At 42.7% G+C, this 16,405-nt stretch overlaps 2 protein-coding genes and 1 long non-coding RNA gene across 3 annotated transcripts; 1 reads left to right on the plus strand and 2 right to left on the minus strand.

Annotated features, from left to right (window-relative positions):
* Positions 1–6,600: 6,600 nt before the first annotated feature.
* LOC311267433 lies at positions 6,601–7,341 on the minus strand. The gene is made up of 3 exons (XR_014623839.1): positions 7,308–7,341; positions 6,966–7,137; positions 6,601–6,705 (listed from the first exon to the last, which is right to left on the minus strand). It is a non-coding gene; the product is annotated as an uncharacterized lncRNA (long non-coding RNA).
* Position 7,342: 1 nt separating this feature from the next.
* LOC311267745 (uncharacterized protein) lies at positions 7,343–8,533 on the minus strand (the record flags this gene model as incomplete). Its single annotated transcript, XM_084370976.1, has 5 exons — positions 8,254–8,533; positions 8,048–8,138; positions 7,670–7,745; positions 7,405–7,565; positions 7,343–7,363 (listed from the first exon to the last, which is right to left on the minus strand). The coding sequence occupies exons 1-5, from the start codon at positions 8,523–8,525 to the stop codon at positions 7,343–7,345; spliced, it is 621 nt and encodes a 206-aa protein (XP_084227102.1). The 5' UTR covers positions 8,526–8,533.
* A 3,618-nt stretch (positions 8,534–12,151) lies between these two features.
* LOC311267746 (protein lin-7 homolog C-like) lies at positions 12,152–15,696 on the plus strand (the record flags this gene model as incomplete). The annotated part of the gene is made up of 3 exons (XM_084370977.1): positions 12,152–12,397; positions 14,853–14,960; positions 15,057–15,696. The coding sequence occupies 3 exons, from the start codon at positions 12,152–12,154 to the stop codon at positions 15,672–15,674; spliced, it is 972 nt and encodes a 323-aa protein (XP_084227103.1). The 3' UTR covers positions 15,675–15,696.
* Between the last annotated feature and the right edge of the window lie 709 nt (positions 15,697–16,405).

Here is a 16,405-nt window from a genome sequence, read left to right on the forward strand (position 1 = left end):
TACTTCCAGACACCCCAAGGTGTATAAAACTAATAGCCCAAAATTTGAGTTCCACATACCTGGTTCCACTATACCAAGGGAGCTAATTGTTTATTATGTTGAAGGTGCTGTCTGGAGAACCATCTGCCTCCTAAAAACAATATAACAAACTTTAGACAGACTGCAGCAACCTAATCAACATATTACATATCATTACAATACATGGTTCAAAAGCCAACTTACTCGGAGAACCACAAATAATCCAAACAAAGGAGAGACCTGGCAGCACAGATGCCGCGCCAACCCAGCGGAGACAAAAGAGAAGGTGATGGAGATGCGCACAGGTGAGGATACCCACAGGTGAGCTTACAGGGCTCATAGTCTCCTCCCTTTTATACCTTGCTACCCTCACCAAGACTGGCCACTAGATGGCAGTCCAAGGTCATTTACTGGCTCAACAGACAGAACACAAAGAGGCTCAGGTGACAGCCTAAAACAATTTACTGTTCTTCACACAATGTATTCACTATGAAAACCATTTCAACCTGCTGTTCTGGTAAATTAAAAAAATATATATAATGACATGGAAGTAACGGGACAAGATGGAAAAGACAAAATAGAATGCGATAACTATCGTCCCATTAGCGTTTTAAATGTTGATTACAAACTGTTTAAGTCAATATTGAGCAAGAGAATTGAAAATATCCTACCAGAACTCATTCACTTGGATCAAACAGGTTTTATTTGTCAAAGACAAATGCAAGACAGCATTAGGAGAACCTTACACATTACTACACACGTCACACAACGTAATATAGAGTCAGCCATACTATAAAACTATGTAGGCTAGAAGTTCCTGCAAAACTGTTGAGATGGTGGATCTGATGATAGATTAAAAAAATGGACCCACAATTCACTCATTTGGGGAATGTAAGCGCAGATGCTGACATTCTCCAAATGAATGACCTTTGATTTATTTAATGAATGTCACTAATTGATTACAAACTCTAAAAAAAATGCCAATGGCTGCAATTATTGGAAAGAGCATAGTCTAAGCTTTATTTTGGTGTGTACCATGTTGGAATTAAAGCATATATAAAATAAGTAACAGACGCACATGTGACCTGGATGTTAACCTCCCACCCCCTAAACTTTAATAATAAACTTTAACTTAACTTAACTTTAAAGCTAATACAAATATATGCCCATTTCTGCTCTGACCGTCAAGCGAGAAGCATCACAGTCAGCCAGATAAAAAACAGCCAGCCTTTTAGTTATTAGTGTGCCTCGCCTGAAGAAGACCTACAAGTGGTCGAAACGTCGTGTTTGATTTTGACACACCTACTTTTGCTGTTTGAAAACAATTTGATTTTATTTTATTAAAAACACCTTTATTTCTTTACATACTTTGATGTATTTTTTTCTTTCCTAAATTTTTGGAAAGCTTAGTTAATTTTTAGCTTAGTTAAGCTTAGTTAATTTTTAGCTTAGTTAAGCTTAGTTAATTTTTTGATAAATTAAAATATTTTTTACAAAAACACTAACAACAACATGGACAGTTGGATGGAGGTGCGCTATGGCAGGAGGAGCCAGCGCACCTGCCAGCCCCGCTGGGACCAGGGGTACGGGAGATCTGACGGGTGGATGGACAGTGCACCTTCCTTCTCCTTCGGGAGAAGGTATCGAGTCCCCTTCTCTAACCCTATTCATTTGTATTGACAATTTTAACCCTTACCTAACCCTAGCCCTACCAGGAGGAGCTCATGGATCCACAGCCTTCTCTGTCCAGCAATGAAGTCATAGAACTGGATTAGGTGTTACTCCTGAATGTTGTACTTTGTTGTACAAAAGTGTGTTGTACAAATGTACAGTTGACATGCCGTTGATTTTTGGCATGGGGGTTACAAACAAACTTTGGCTATTCTCATTTCGAAAAAAAAGAGAAAGAAATCCATGGGACGGAGAGTGCACCGTCTGGAACCACCTTGGTGGATGCCGGTTTCAGTTCCCCTCACCTAACCCCTAACCCTAGAAAGTACTAAACCAATCATCAAACACTGTCTACATGGTGGCTAAAAAGAGGATTTTAGATGTTTTTGCACTTTTTGCAACAAGACCTTTCGGTAACCTAATACAACTCCTGTATGATAGAATTGTTTTGTTTCCATATGGACACTGACCAGACATGTCAGTGAGTGGCTTTCTTGTGTTTTAAGACAAACTGGGCAATGTTGTTAATATAGGAATAATAATAGGTTAATTGATAATAGCTTGATTAAATAAGGTGCATGAAATGTAGAAACTAAAAAAAAACACTTGGTCTAAGCTAACAAATACTCTGAACATTGCAAAAGCAAAACCATCTGCACCTATGTACAATCTACCCAGTAAATGACCTTGGACTACCATCTAGTGGCCAGTCTTGGTGAGGGTAGCAAGGTATAAAAGGGAGGAGACTATGAGCCCTGTAAGCTCACCTGTGGGTATCCTCACCTGTGCGCATCTCCATCACCTTCTCCTTTGTCTCCACTGGGTTGGCGCGGCATCTGTGCTGCCGGGTCTCTCCTTTGTTTGGATTATTTGTGGTTCTCCGAGTAAGTTGGCTTTCGAACCATGTATTGCCTCATCGTCAGGAGGTTTCATAGCATTTCAAGGAGCGTTTGTGTCTTTTATCAGCTGATTTTGTGACACCCCTTTATGTATTCTGTGTGTGCCTTTTTGTGTGTGAGTGCTGTTGACAGGGGAACCAGTGACAGCTCAAGAAATGAGCTCTCTCTGAGGCTCCCCCTGTCATGCCATCTGCGCACAGTCTGCAAGAAAAAATCCTTCCCAGCAGCCATTAAGGCCATGGTTGAAAAGGCCAAGCTGGATGTTTTGGACCTCCTGCAGAATGGCAGGGCTTTTAGTTATGCAGTCCTTGCACAAATTATGGCTGATACTAATCCACTCAAGAGGTTGGTGGCTTTGTGTTTACTCAGACTTATTCCCTTATGTGGGTATGGTAAGCACATATGCTGTGCAGTCTCACCAGAGCCACTGTCACTGCTCATGTCCCATCCCCCAATGGGCCACGTGCTTTGTTTTGATTAATGGCCCTTCTTTGTTCTGGTTGATAGCACTGTGCTGCTATGTGAGTATGTGTGACAAGCCTTCATACCTCTGCTTTCAAACAATCCCCTTTTACTATTTCTTTGAGTTTAGTTTCACACACTTTAGTTCATTAATCATTTTAAAATATCTTATTTTCCTTATTGAAAGATTGATTGAGGAGCTGGAGCGTCATCACTTGATTGTGACTGGAGTTCCCCCCCATCTGCCCATTGCCAATGCTGAGGCCGGACCATCCACCAGACAGCCATCTGAGCTTGCTGTTGAGACTGAGCCTGGAGACCAGGGAGAGCCGTCTGGAGAGTGTGAGTCATCTGACGTGACATCTGTCAGCAGTGGCGAGTTGTTTCAATGTCTCAGTTTCACAACTTATCTGATGATGTGTGTTTTTGAGTGTGGCTCACATTAAAGAGCATATTGCAGGTTAGACCCCCCTTTACATCGGTGTTTAGAAAAATAATCTAGGAACATTTAAAAACAAAAATTATATTCATACATGCCGTATTTAGGCTTTGGTGACCGTTTTTGTGATAAAATTGTACTTCTGCATTTGAAAACGCTTGACCGGAAGTGACGTAGGCAGAGGGAGAGCGGTCAATTTGAACAATAGGAAAACAATGGATTCTGGTGCCGGTTCTGACTCTGAGGAAACTGTAAATGTGTACAATTACACCTAGGACGGACCGCAGCCGTATAATTACGAACCTGAATTACAACCCAGAGAGCAAAGAGAGATTGGGAGAAGAATTAATGGCCTGAGGAGGGAGATTGAGCTGTGGTGCCAGGAGAATCAGTGGAGAGTTGGGCAGGTGTCTCGGTGAGAGACTGGTGTTAGCTTATACGCATTAGCTACGAATATGAATGCTGTGCTCATATCACAATATCTTACACATTACGATCATGTATCAGGCAATAAAAACTAGCATTGGTTATCTAATTCAGGTCTGAGCATCGATACTTAACAGTACCAATAACAGAAACTAAATAGCTTGTTTACGTCCCGTCTCATAATCGTTAGTAGCGCTTTACCGTCACCATCCGCGAGAAAGAGAGTGAGAAGATAAACACTGTCCTGACACACCTTTTATTTGATAGGTGCTTGTGTGCGAAATGCGATCCCTTGTCCACAGCTGAGGAGAGTATGTGCTGCAGGGAGGTAGACGCTTACTGGGCCTTAGTGGACACCGTCACCCCCAGGCTAGACGTGCAGTGCCTAACACAGCACCCAGGCTTCGAGGCGTGCTGCCTCAATCCCTATGTGCTGCAGGTCGCCTACATGCACTTCAGACAGGAGCATGGACCTCTCCAGGCCAGCAGACACGAGTAGGTTTAGGGCAGAAATAATTTATTACTCTGAGCTCTTTCACTTATTCTGTTTTCTTAACACTATATGTATGTGTATGTTTGTGTAATAGTTTTATAAATAATGGTGGTGTAATAGGTGCAGTATATTGAAAGGTGTTTGTAACATTGTGTTCACTCTGTAATCACACAACAGGGGCGAAATATTAGGAGCACCAGTCAATATAATGCACCCTAATACACCACCATCACTTTGTATGACTTAATGTGGAGTAGAATGAGCATCTTCCTGGCAATATTTACAAACACTGAACATGTTTACACTTCACAAATGTGGAATTTGAAGCAGAGCTGTTATATTTGATTGAATTGGATTGTACTGTACAAGACCTAATTAATTAGCCAATGACTGTAGATGTTTGTTTTTTCAACCTTTATTTTACCAGGATTGTCCATTGAGATTAAATCTCTTTTGCATATATATTTATATATACAGTATATATAAACCATCACACACACCCGTACACATACATGCAGACACACACATATAAGGAGTACACGTTGCTTATATTTGTCATTATAGTCATTTTGTATACAAGTGTAACAGAACAAAAGTTTATTTGGCTCAACACAGAATTTTAAATATATAAAATTGTACAGCATATATATATATTTTTTTATTAAAAAAAAATTAAATGCAAAAAAAAAAAAAAAAAAAATCTTTACTGCCCGTGTCACAGTTTTTGATGCCATAGTAATTTTTCGTCCCTATCCCTAGGCAATACCGATACACTGCATACAGGCAGATTGTCCGCTGGGCCTATGGCATTCTGGGAAGGCACATCAGAAAACCTCTGCCTGCTTGTGTTGTGTCTGCCATTCGAAAGCAGTTTCCGGAGGAAGGAGGAGATTATAAAGGCTTTGAATGGCCTCATTTGGGTGGAAATTAATAATAAAAAACAAATCACAATTACCAAGTGTCTCTCTGAAAATGTGTACAAAATTGTATATCATTTATCATTTTCTGGTCAGGCACATCAGAAAACCTCTACCTCTCTGTGAAACATGGATCAGGCTCAGTTCTGTTCTGGTTCTGCTTTGCTGCAACAGATAGAGACAGACAGATACACAGTACAAACAGAGATATGTTTCATTTTGCATCTGTGTACAAGGAGCTGATGTGACTTACAATAAAGCTTCAGTTTTGGTTCAAAAAGTTTCAGCAAAAGGACATTCTCCCAGAAGGTTTGTGGACAGATGAAACAAAGCTGGAGGCTTTTTGAACCAAAACTGAACGCCTCGAAGTCTGGGTGCTGTGTTAGGCACTGCACGTCTAGCCGGGGGGTGACGGTGTCCACTAAGGCCCAGTAGGCATCTACCTCCCTGCAGCACATACTCCCCTCGGCTGTGGACATGGGGTCGCATTTCCCACACAAGCACCTATGAAACATACAAGAACACTGTACCTACTGTGAAACATGGATCAGGCTCAGTTCTGTTCTGGTTCTGCTTTGCTGCACCTGGTACACGGTGTCTCTGTGTCTCTGTGCAGGGTTCAATGAAATCTCAAGACTATCAAGTCATTCAGAAGCCAAATGTGCTGCCCAGTGTCACAAAGTCCCGTCTAGGTCACAGGTTAAGGGTACCATCATTTTTGTTGTTGTTTGTTTTTTTAAAACTTCTGTTCAAACAAAATTCAAAAGCAATGTCTGATTTTTTGTGTGTACATCTTAAGCAGATCTGCATCTGATGGTTAACCCTGCATGCAGCTGCAGTTTAAGACTGCTAGGCACATTCTGTACAACACAACATTGCAACTTTTATGCAGATGTGCCAAATGTATAAAAAATATGTGTGTGTACTTTGAGTAAGGCAAGCCTCTGTGGGGGCATCAACGTCTTGTATTAAATCGTGAATGCTGTGCAAGGTACACGCCTACAGCCTCATCCTTGTTGATCTTCTGTAGGGATCTGGAAAGGGGCGCAGGTGCAGAGGAGGACAGAACTGTGCTGTGCTCTCGTAGAGCCTGTGGTGACCTGGAGTATTCCACTCTCAGAGACTCCATGAGGGCTGATGCATATGCTGGGGGAAGGATAAAACATTTTGATCACATTCACTGATTTATGGACTGACAAAATCATATTTAGGAACTGACTGAAACTGCTAACCATATGATGGCTTTTCCTTGACAGGGCGAATACCCAGCCACCTTGGCGAAACCTTGGGTAGCGAACCGCATAACACACTTCACCATCACTGGTTTGAGCAACTTCTCTGCTGCCATTGCTGTTGAAATGCAAAGCTGCCAAGAGAAGTCTGTAGTAAAAAGCAGAAAGTCACAAGTTGTACATGTGAATAAATCCAAAAGTAATAACTCATGTAGAAAATTTGAAGACCTAATTTTCTTGTGTAGTGACCTAGGGCAATGTTACAGAACAAAGTATTCAAATAGAATAAATCATTCACCGTTGACAGGGTACACCAAGCTAAAACTCAGGCAGTCTAATACAACATACCTGCAATGAATTGTACCTATAGTTTTAGCCGTACTCACTCTTTCACAATCACATACTTACCTGCTGTACATCCCAAGGAAGGAGAAGCCAGTGTGCTTTGGTGCAAAGTGCAGGATGAGGGAGTGGAAGGCCTCCAGTGAAAAGGTCTGATGCTGTGGGGACAACTGACGAACATCCTTTACCAGTGCTGTTCTTGTAGCTACATGTTCCAGTTTTATTGCTACAGTTGATCCTGCATAAACACAAATTTAGTTCTGATGATGTGGCAAGACTGTATAATCATTATTAGCTGATTTGTATTACATTTATGTTTATTATTTGTTTTATATCTTTTAATCTTAAAAGCACCTCTTAAAATCACAAGCAAGCACATTGAACAAATGAAGATTCAATATGTTGTACCTGGTTCCAGCCACTGCTTGTTCCTTGCTTCTCCCTCAAGAGGTGGATGTGCACAGCTGAGAAACGCAGGTGTGTCATGTTCGTGGATGTCCTGAACATGGTTGACCATGCTTTTCCACTTGGCCTCCATCTCATCTGGATCTCCATCAGGAGTGGAAGCAGCAGCCCAGTAAAGGTGGTTTATAACAGCTGGCCTCCACAGCTTCAGATCTTCACACTCCCTCTCCTTTGAAGCAGCATCCAAAGCTTTCCCTACACCTGTTTCAGAACAGAAACACAAAATGTAAAAACAAATAACAAACCAACAAAAAAAATGTGATTATAGACAACCCAAACAAAACTACGTTCATCAAGATACATACTTTTGCCAATATGCCAAATGTCAAAGAAATTACTGGTTCCTTTTGGGCACAGCTCCTCCCGCACCCACTTGGCAACCTAAAACAGGGGGTACAACACATTAAAAATATTTTTTATTTAATTTTAGCTTCAAATAGATTCATCAACAAGATTTTCAATGGACACTGGTCTGTTCTTGCTCATCTTTACCTGTCGATTTCTGTCCGTGATGAGGGCTGACACATGCATATGTTGCTCATCAAGAAACCTTACGCTGCGCTTAAGACCCTCTAACTCACACCAGCTACTACTTGGGACCTCTGAGCTCTGTGTAAAACATTAAGCAATGTCATTATCTTGCACTACACAAGTGGTTCATGTGTCTGATAATGTTAACTTACCTGGACAAGTTGAAGATCTAACACCTTGTTGATTCTGTCCTCAATCAAGGAGTATGTGCCGTATTTGGCACAATGACCAGGGGAGTCTGACCTATGAATGACAAAAACAGTTCAATTCAGACATGTAAGCACAAAATCTGATATATTAAATTATAGCAATCTGTTTTTAACTGCTTTCTATGTTGATATAAGTTGAGGTGTGCTACCTGCAGTCACCAGACAGGATCAGTCCACCTCCCATCTCATTCAGCTTTTTGATGATCCCTGCCTGTTCATTCTGCCACGCCTGCACAATCGTTGGGATTGTGTAAAGAAGGTGCTGGTGCTGATGCTCTGAAGCCCGAACAGCTTCAGCATCCTGATCGTCTGGGTAGCCATGCAACCTGAAAAGTGGATGGCTCCACTCAGTAACAGGTTGCAGGCTGGCATATTTCGGTGCAGCATGGGCTGGTTCTGCCAAAAACGCTGATACCCACATGTGACACAGACCTGAGACATTTTTGAAAGGCAGAAAATTACCAATCTATGCCTTAACAAAAAAGTATATGAACAGACCTAGACATACAAATTGATATACAAGTTATCACAAAAAAAATATTATAATATTATAAAAATATATAAGTTCCCTCCTGAGTCTCAATGTTTCCTGGAGTTTCCCCACAACAGGCTGGGCAGTTAGTAAAGAGAGACATCAGCTGGCTTTGGCACACAATGAACTTGTCAGCAGCCCTGAATAAAGAAAATCACCTATTATTTTGCACTGACGACACAATTTGGTCATACACACGTTCTAAAATCAAAAGAAGTCTTACTTGAGGTCATGGTGAGAGTTCTGCAGAGGCGGATTTGAGAGTTCATCAGATGAGTCACTTCTCATTTCTTCCTCTGGGATCCGTGACATGTCTCCAGCAGCTCCCATGAAAACAGAGGACGATTCATCATCGCTGTGCACAGGACTGGGCAGTGGAGTAGGTGTTTGTTTCTCAGAGCTTTCTGTCTGAGTTCCCACACTGACCATCTTGGGCTGTGCCTGGACAGCTAGAATAAAAAGAGGTCCCCCTTTATTTGTGTAATTTCATACATTCAGTGGCTGGTTTACTAGATACCCCTGTCCAACCTGCAATCCCATACAACAGTTCTGTCACAGAATGTGTTAACTCAATTATGTGTTAAAAATGGAGGTCAGATAGTGTTGGAATTGTAACAACCTATACAGAAAGATTTTCTATTTTATTCCCCTCCAACATTGTACATAAATGGCATATACAATTACTTCTATATATGAGTGATGTTACAGTACCTGATGAACGATGAAAAGGTCTGAGGTTGCATTGTGAGCCACAGTGAAGTGCAGATGACTGAGGAACCGGAGGAGGGAAAGCCTCTTGCTCTGTGTCCACGTGCGCTGCAGCAGCAGAAATGGCTGTCATCTCTCCCGCCTCATCACTGCCAATGTCTCCTAAGTCCTTCAAAATATAACGGATTACATTATGAATGTGTGCAAACAGGGTCACTGGGCTGTATCTAAACCTGACTGTTATAACATAGCAAACCGAGTGTCTTTGCCTATGACAGGTTCTATAAAAAATAAATAAAAAACGGTGCTAATGTTAGCTAGCGTTAGCTGGCATTGCTCGCTTATTAGCTTGGGAGTTGAAAGCTAGCTGCACTCCTCTACAACAACCTATAGATGTCACATTGCTTCTCATGAATTAAATCATTATGTTGAGTAAGTAGGTAGTTAACAAATGTTAGAAAACAAGACTTACAGTGCACAGTTCACGTTTACGGCGAGCTGAGTCTCTGCCTGATCCGTGACCGTGTCTCCCGCCGGCGGCAGCGCCAGCAGCTGCTGCTGACGGCGGTCCGGATGAAGCTGTGGGAACCGAAGGCACCGCACCGGGTGTGAGTCGCACCTGGTTCTTGCTTCGGCATCCCACATTGAACTCCAGTAGGTCGCTGGGATGATAATCCTCCGGTCTGAAGTGAGCGCCACTCACGACCGCGTTTTTCGTAGCTGACGCAGAGGAGAAGTCCCGTCTCTTCAGCTGCACAAAACGAACCCAGGCACGGAAGATAGCACCGGTTTTTTTCCTGTTAGGAAACCGGTGGACTCGGTGTCCTGACAGGCTGGAGTTTGTGCAACCTCCACAAACGCAGTAATTTACCATGTTGATAGTAAATTAACGCAATCCAACTACTACTGACAACACACTGACTCACTATAACACAACCGCTCTGACTGATAACATACCTACTCCCACACTGAGCTATGGCAGCAGCTAGCATATAACTCCCTCTCCCTACGAAATATGACGCGGTGTTTAAAAAAAAAGGTTTTGGGCGCTTTGCTCAAAACTGTCACTTTTTCGGTTAAATATCTCCCCTAATGTCTTGAAAAACATTTTAAAGCCTCAATCAACTTTTCAAAAGGTATTTTTTGGACCAGATTACACATGTATTTTGTAAAAAAATTAACCTGCAATATGCTCTTTAAGTCTCAATTATGCACTATTATAACAAAAGTCTTATCCCACATTGCAGTGACCGAGATGCAAATTATTCCAACAAGGTCAGACAGCGCATGCTCCAGAAGGGCCTTTATAAAAAGCATGCTTTGGGAAATCCACTGCTGAAGGACTTTGCCAATCACCTGGAGAAAGAGCACCGCAATGAAAGTTTCAAACAGGAGGTGAGGACCATCATTAAACACTCTGTGTTTATGTCACAGGGTGTGTGTGTGTGTGTGTGTGTGTGTGTGTGTGTGTGTGTGTACATATGTGTGTCACAGGGAGATGCTGATTGGCGTCTGCAGGTGGAGCGGCGAGCCCAACCCACCTCCAGCAAGGTGATTTGAGACAAGGCGAGCCAGGTGTGTGCAGGAGAGGGAGGAGAACACAGACGCCAAAAGGCAGCGGGGGTAAAGAGCTCGAGAGAAACACGGGGTCCCAACCAGCCTACGGCCGGATTGACTGAGCTCCAAGAGGACGAGGAGAGTCCCGACAGCTCGACCACACCAGTAAGGAGCAGCAGCGGGGAGACGACGTCCGACTGCTACCGAGAGGGAGACACGCTACGTGGGAAAGCGGAGGGGTGAATGCACGCTTCACCCCTCCTTCAGTTAAGTCTCCCTCTTCACTCGTCCTTTATTTTACCGCTGGCTATGTCTAGTTTATAGGACTTTTGATTCCGTCAGAAGAGTGTACCGAACCGAGACTAAAAGGGGAAGGCCGCTAGTGATTCGCATGTTTACTCAGGTGTAATTTATTTGGGTCGTGATAGGCTGAATTAGACCTTTGGTATGCCAGGCGTACAGAGGAAGGACAGAAGACATTTGGGGAAGTGTATGATTTTCTGCACATGTAGCGCCCTCTAGACGTCAGGTCTATTTTACTGAGGTGCGCTCCCCAAGTTCTTTAAGTTTAAGAAATCGCTTTCTTTTTAGGTTAATTAATAATAATAGGTAAGTATGCTGTAATAACGTATTTATGAACTTGTCTATTTATCCCCTTGTTACAACTACTTTTATTTAACCCAAAATGTGTTGTTACTACTGTTTTTAGCTTGTATTTATCACTCTTGTAAATAAATGAACTGAAAATGAAATGATGTTTTCTTACCTTTAGTTACCCTTTAAGTTTTTTTTAGCTTCCCTAAAAAGCACTCTTGAATCAACCAAAAATACTCATAAGATATCAGATGAGAAAAAAGAAAAAAGAATAACAGGTAAGCTTTAGCAATTTACTTTAGTAAATATTAAACACACAAATATTTTAATAATGAAAAAATTAAAAAAACTGAATTATTCACTGGAAAATCTTTGTCTTATTTTATCCTTTTAACTCTGTCAATGGATCAATAAACCCCAATAAACAGTATCTCAGTCAGTTCAATTGCTAACTGTACTTTTTGCACTCTGTGCACACTCAACACAGTTCAGTTTCAAACACAACAAATAAAATATTACCTTCTAAAGCCGGCACTTTCTATTCAATAAGTGAAAATAAAAAGTAATGTACTGTAATTTAATGGGTACCCAATGTGTCAGTGGAGTGATGCAGGCCTGGGTCGATGCTTGTGTGCCTTGGAGCCAAAAAACCCACAATGGCTGCTGCGCGCCTCGGCGCCAAAGAAAAACAAACTCACGGCAGTAATGGCGTCGTAATCGTCTCTTCCCCGATACAGCGTGTTGCTGCGGCGTCGGTCGTTGACGATTCCTCCCGTTCTCCCGGCAGCGTCCGTGCCAGACCCTCACCACGGGTCTCCTCATGCAGGTTGGATACACAGCAGGTTAACAGGCTTCACCCAGGCGAGTGGCTGAGCGAGCTGCTCGGTGCTGAAGTTCGTCAGGTGTGCTAGCGTGAGCTACGTTAGCTTTAGCTGCACTTCTTCGTCGGACACTCTTTTCCAGAATAGTCCTCATACAACTCAAAACACGGTGCTGTGTTGACTAGACAGTCACTCTGAGACTCACTGTCCGTTGGTCTCGGCTTACGTTCGTCAAACAGCGTCGTTAGTTCTTAAAGTCTTTGGCTCTGCAGTAACGCTTTCACCGCCATGCAGCTCCTCCTTTCTCCGCTTTTCGCACCTCTCTCTCCTTCTTCCTTCTCTTCCGGCTCCACCCTTTTCCGGATCCGGTCGACCTGTAACCTCGATCACTGATTGGAGTTTCCCCACGTTAAATAAACTCAACAAAAAATATATATTTTCACTTTGAAATATAATTTTTTACATTCTTTACCACAAAAATATATATTTATTACCGGATAAAAAAATATAAACCAATATAAATAAATAATAAATGAGTGCTTTTCTTAACCCATTATTTATTCCTCTATATTTTTAACCGGGTTACACACAGAAAACAATCCCGTCTGTATTTTTAGACTTTGGACTCGGGCTTCCTTCAATTTTGGGCGAGCTAAATTTGCAATGTCCTCCTCGACCTAAAATAGACACTTGCAAGAGAGAATGTGGCCCGTCACGGCTGAAGAAGATACTTTTCTGTTTCAAACTATGATTTTTGTCATATTTTTTTTCTATGTTTTGTGTCTCAGGGTTTTGTATAGTTTTGCCTGTATTTGTTCAAGGAAGGGTAACATGTTTGTTTGTTTTCTGTCTTCTTTGTTCTAAACAGGTTTTGTTGTAAATGTATTATTTTGTGATAAACCATTTTACAGAATTGTCGTTACGTTGTTTTGCCAAGTGAATATGCATGATTACTTAAAGGGTAACGCTGCCAGTTTGACAGATTAAGGCATGTTTACAGGTCTTGGGGATTGATACATTACCTACATTAGGCCTACAGCCCACCTCAATAAAGCCACAGAGAAAAACAAACGAATCTATGATAGGACTGCTCAGGATGCCCCACTACTCCCAGGAGAACGTGTGTTGGTCTTTGACCAACGGCGGCTGGGCAAGGGCAAACTAAGTGATAGGCGGGAACAGCTTACGCCCCTGCCTCCCTTGTCTGGCCCCACAACCAGCCGAGAACACTGAACATCAGGTCAGAGAGGACAACCAAGGCTCAGTAGTGTGGGGTTTTGCCCTCCCTTTCAACCCAGGGGGGGCCGTGGAGGAAGTTCTGGCACCTGCATAAGACGTTCCCAAAGAGAAAATAGGTGTAGACCCTTGAGGTATAGGGAGTAGTTCTAGGGACTAGAATGTTTTAAGTTGGGGGGGATGTCACAGGGTGTGTGTGTGTGTGTGTGTGTGTGTGTGTGTGTGTGTGTGTGTGTACATATGTGTGTCACAGGGAGATGCTGATTGGCGTCTGCAGGTGGAGCGGCGAGCCCAACCCACCTCCAGCAAGGTGATTTGAGACAAGGCGAGCCAGGTGTGTGCAGGAGAGGGAGGAGAACACAGACGCCAAAAGGCAGCGGGGGTAAAGAGCTCGAGAGAAACACGGGGTCCCAACCAGCCTACGGCCGGATTGACTGAGCTCCAAGAGGACGAGGAGAGTCCCGACAGCTCGACCACACCAGTAAGGAGCAGCAGCGGGGAGACGACGTCCGACTGCTACCGAGAGGGAGACACGCTACGTGGGAAAGCGGAGGGGTGAATGCACGCTTCACCCCTCCTTCAGTTAAGTCTCCCTCTTCACTCGTCCTTTATTTTACCGCTGGCTATGTCTAGTTTATAGGACTATTGATTCCGTCAGAAGAGTGTACCGAACCGAGACTAAAAGGGGAAGGCCGCTAGTGATTCGCATGTTTACTCAGGTGTAATTTATTTGTGATTTTTCCATTAATTTGCTTAAGTTTGTGTGACGGGTTTCTTTTTTTGATTTTTGCTCTGTTTGCTTTGTTTAGTGTATATAATTTCATCTTGATTTAATATTTCTATTAGTTTTTCAGTTTCACTAGTTGGCCACCTAAAGTAGATCAGCTGAGTCCCGAGTGCGAACTGACGGGTCTGTTGATTTGGGGTCTCCCTCCCTTTTTCTTCCTGCACCTGCTAGAGCCAGACGCCAGGCTTCCAGAAGTAACAACCACCCCCCAGATTGGACTTTTAGGCGCCTTGCCCATTGGACCCTGGGATATTGTGGACACACCACATTTATCTTATTTTTACCATTTATTTATTCTTTTTAAAATATAACTTGTTCCCTGCAACTGGCGTCTGTGTGTTGTTTTGAGTTGGTAAAATCTCCCCAGTAGAGTTTCTAAAGAAATCTTAAGGTCTAGCTGCCCTCACGGGTGTGACATTTATTAGAAACATTATATACAAGTTCATAAAAGACGAAGCAAGAAGCAACAGTCATGATTAGAAGGTAATTTAACATTGTATATTTTATTTTCAGGTTGAAAATGTTGCACGGTACCTCTACTATGTCAACCCAGAGACAGCATCCCTGCAGTTTGTCTATGAAAGAGAGAAGCTCCGAGAGTACCTACGTGCCCTCTCTGAGGCAAAATTTAAAAAACAAACCCAGCAGAGTTACCTCAAGAGCTTGAAAAGGTTGGTAGTCTAGCGTTTAACGCAGTTTCTATCTGACATTTAATAGCCGCTCATTTCAGGAATAGCATCGCTTGGGGAGCCTGTTCGGCTGGAAAGAGATATTAACCGTGCTGTTGAACTGCTTGATAAACTCCAGAGGACAGGGGAGGTGCCTCCGCAGAAGCTGCAGGCGCTGCAGAGGGTCTTACAGAGCGAGTTCTGTAACGCTATCAGAGAAGTTTATGACCATGTCTATGAAACAGTAGACAACAGCAGTCCTGAGGTCAGGGCCAACGCCACAGCTAAGGCTACTGTGGCAGCTTTTGCAGCAAGTGAGGGACACTCACATCCCCGCGTTGTGGAACTGCCCAAGACGGAAGAAGGTCTGGGTTTCAATATAATGGGTGGAAAGGAGCAAAACTCGCCGATATACATCTCACGGATCATCCCAGGAGGCATCGCTGATCGACACGGAGGCCTGAAGAGAGGCGACCAGCTTCTCTCTGTTAATGGAGTGAGCGTGGAAGGTGAGCACCATGAGAAGACTGTGGAACTCCTCAAAGCAGCTCAGGGCACCGTGAAGCTGGTGGTGAGGTACACCCCCAAAGTCCTAGAGGAAATGGAGTCACGCTTTGAGAAAATGAGGTCGGCGAAGCACCGGCAACAGAACAACTATCCCCAGTAGGATTTTTCCATGTTGATGCCCAGCTCCCATATCTCTCCTCCCCGAGCCTTCTGGCCATTCATTCTGGTCTCTTTCTTATCTCTTTCTTATTTCCCAGAAAAAAGCATAACAAACACAGTTTGAAGTTTAGCTTTAGTTCCTGCTCACACATACTGTATATTGTGCTTCTTCCCTTTTCTGTAGCATTTTTATTATCTGCCATTGTTAGACTGGAGACAACAACTCTAGATGAACACTAGAATGATCATGATTGTCAGTGTAGGTGGTCACTCACACGTGCATTATTTTTGAATTGACAATTTGAATGCAAAGCTATTGAGACCAACTACACAATCCCTTAGACTGGAAAGGTAGTGTTTTTAATTGTTTTATCACAGCCCACTACCAAGTGCCTCAGGGCAACATGTTTATCGTATGTACTGTGTTCACCGTTCTTCTTCTGTTTTTTTTTAATAGTTTAAAGTCAAGTCCTGGTAATTAAATGCTTGTGGCAGGAATTGCATCATGCTTTGCATCTATTGTTTTCATTTGATTTGATATAAATACATGCAAAACATATGTGAAACCCTTTAATTGTGCAAGCGTAAAAAAGACGCAGTTTTTATTTATATGTCAGAGTAATGAAGCTTTGGAGGAGTTAATGACATTTTGAATCTATTAAAAAGAAAGCTGTATGTTTGATTATAAGGGAAACCACTGAACGGATACTTCAAAACAAAAGTGATGGATTA

Source organism: Pagrus pagrus (assembly GCF_965226575.1).
Source record: "Pagrus pagrus genome assembly, chromosome: 13".
Lineage (NCBI taxonomy): Eukaryota > Metazoa > Chordata > Actinopteri > Spariformes > Sparidae > Pagrus > Pagrus pagrus.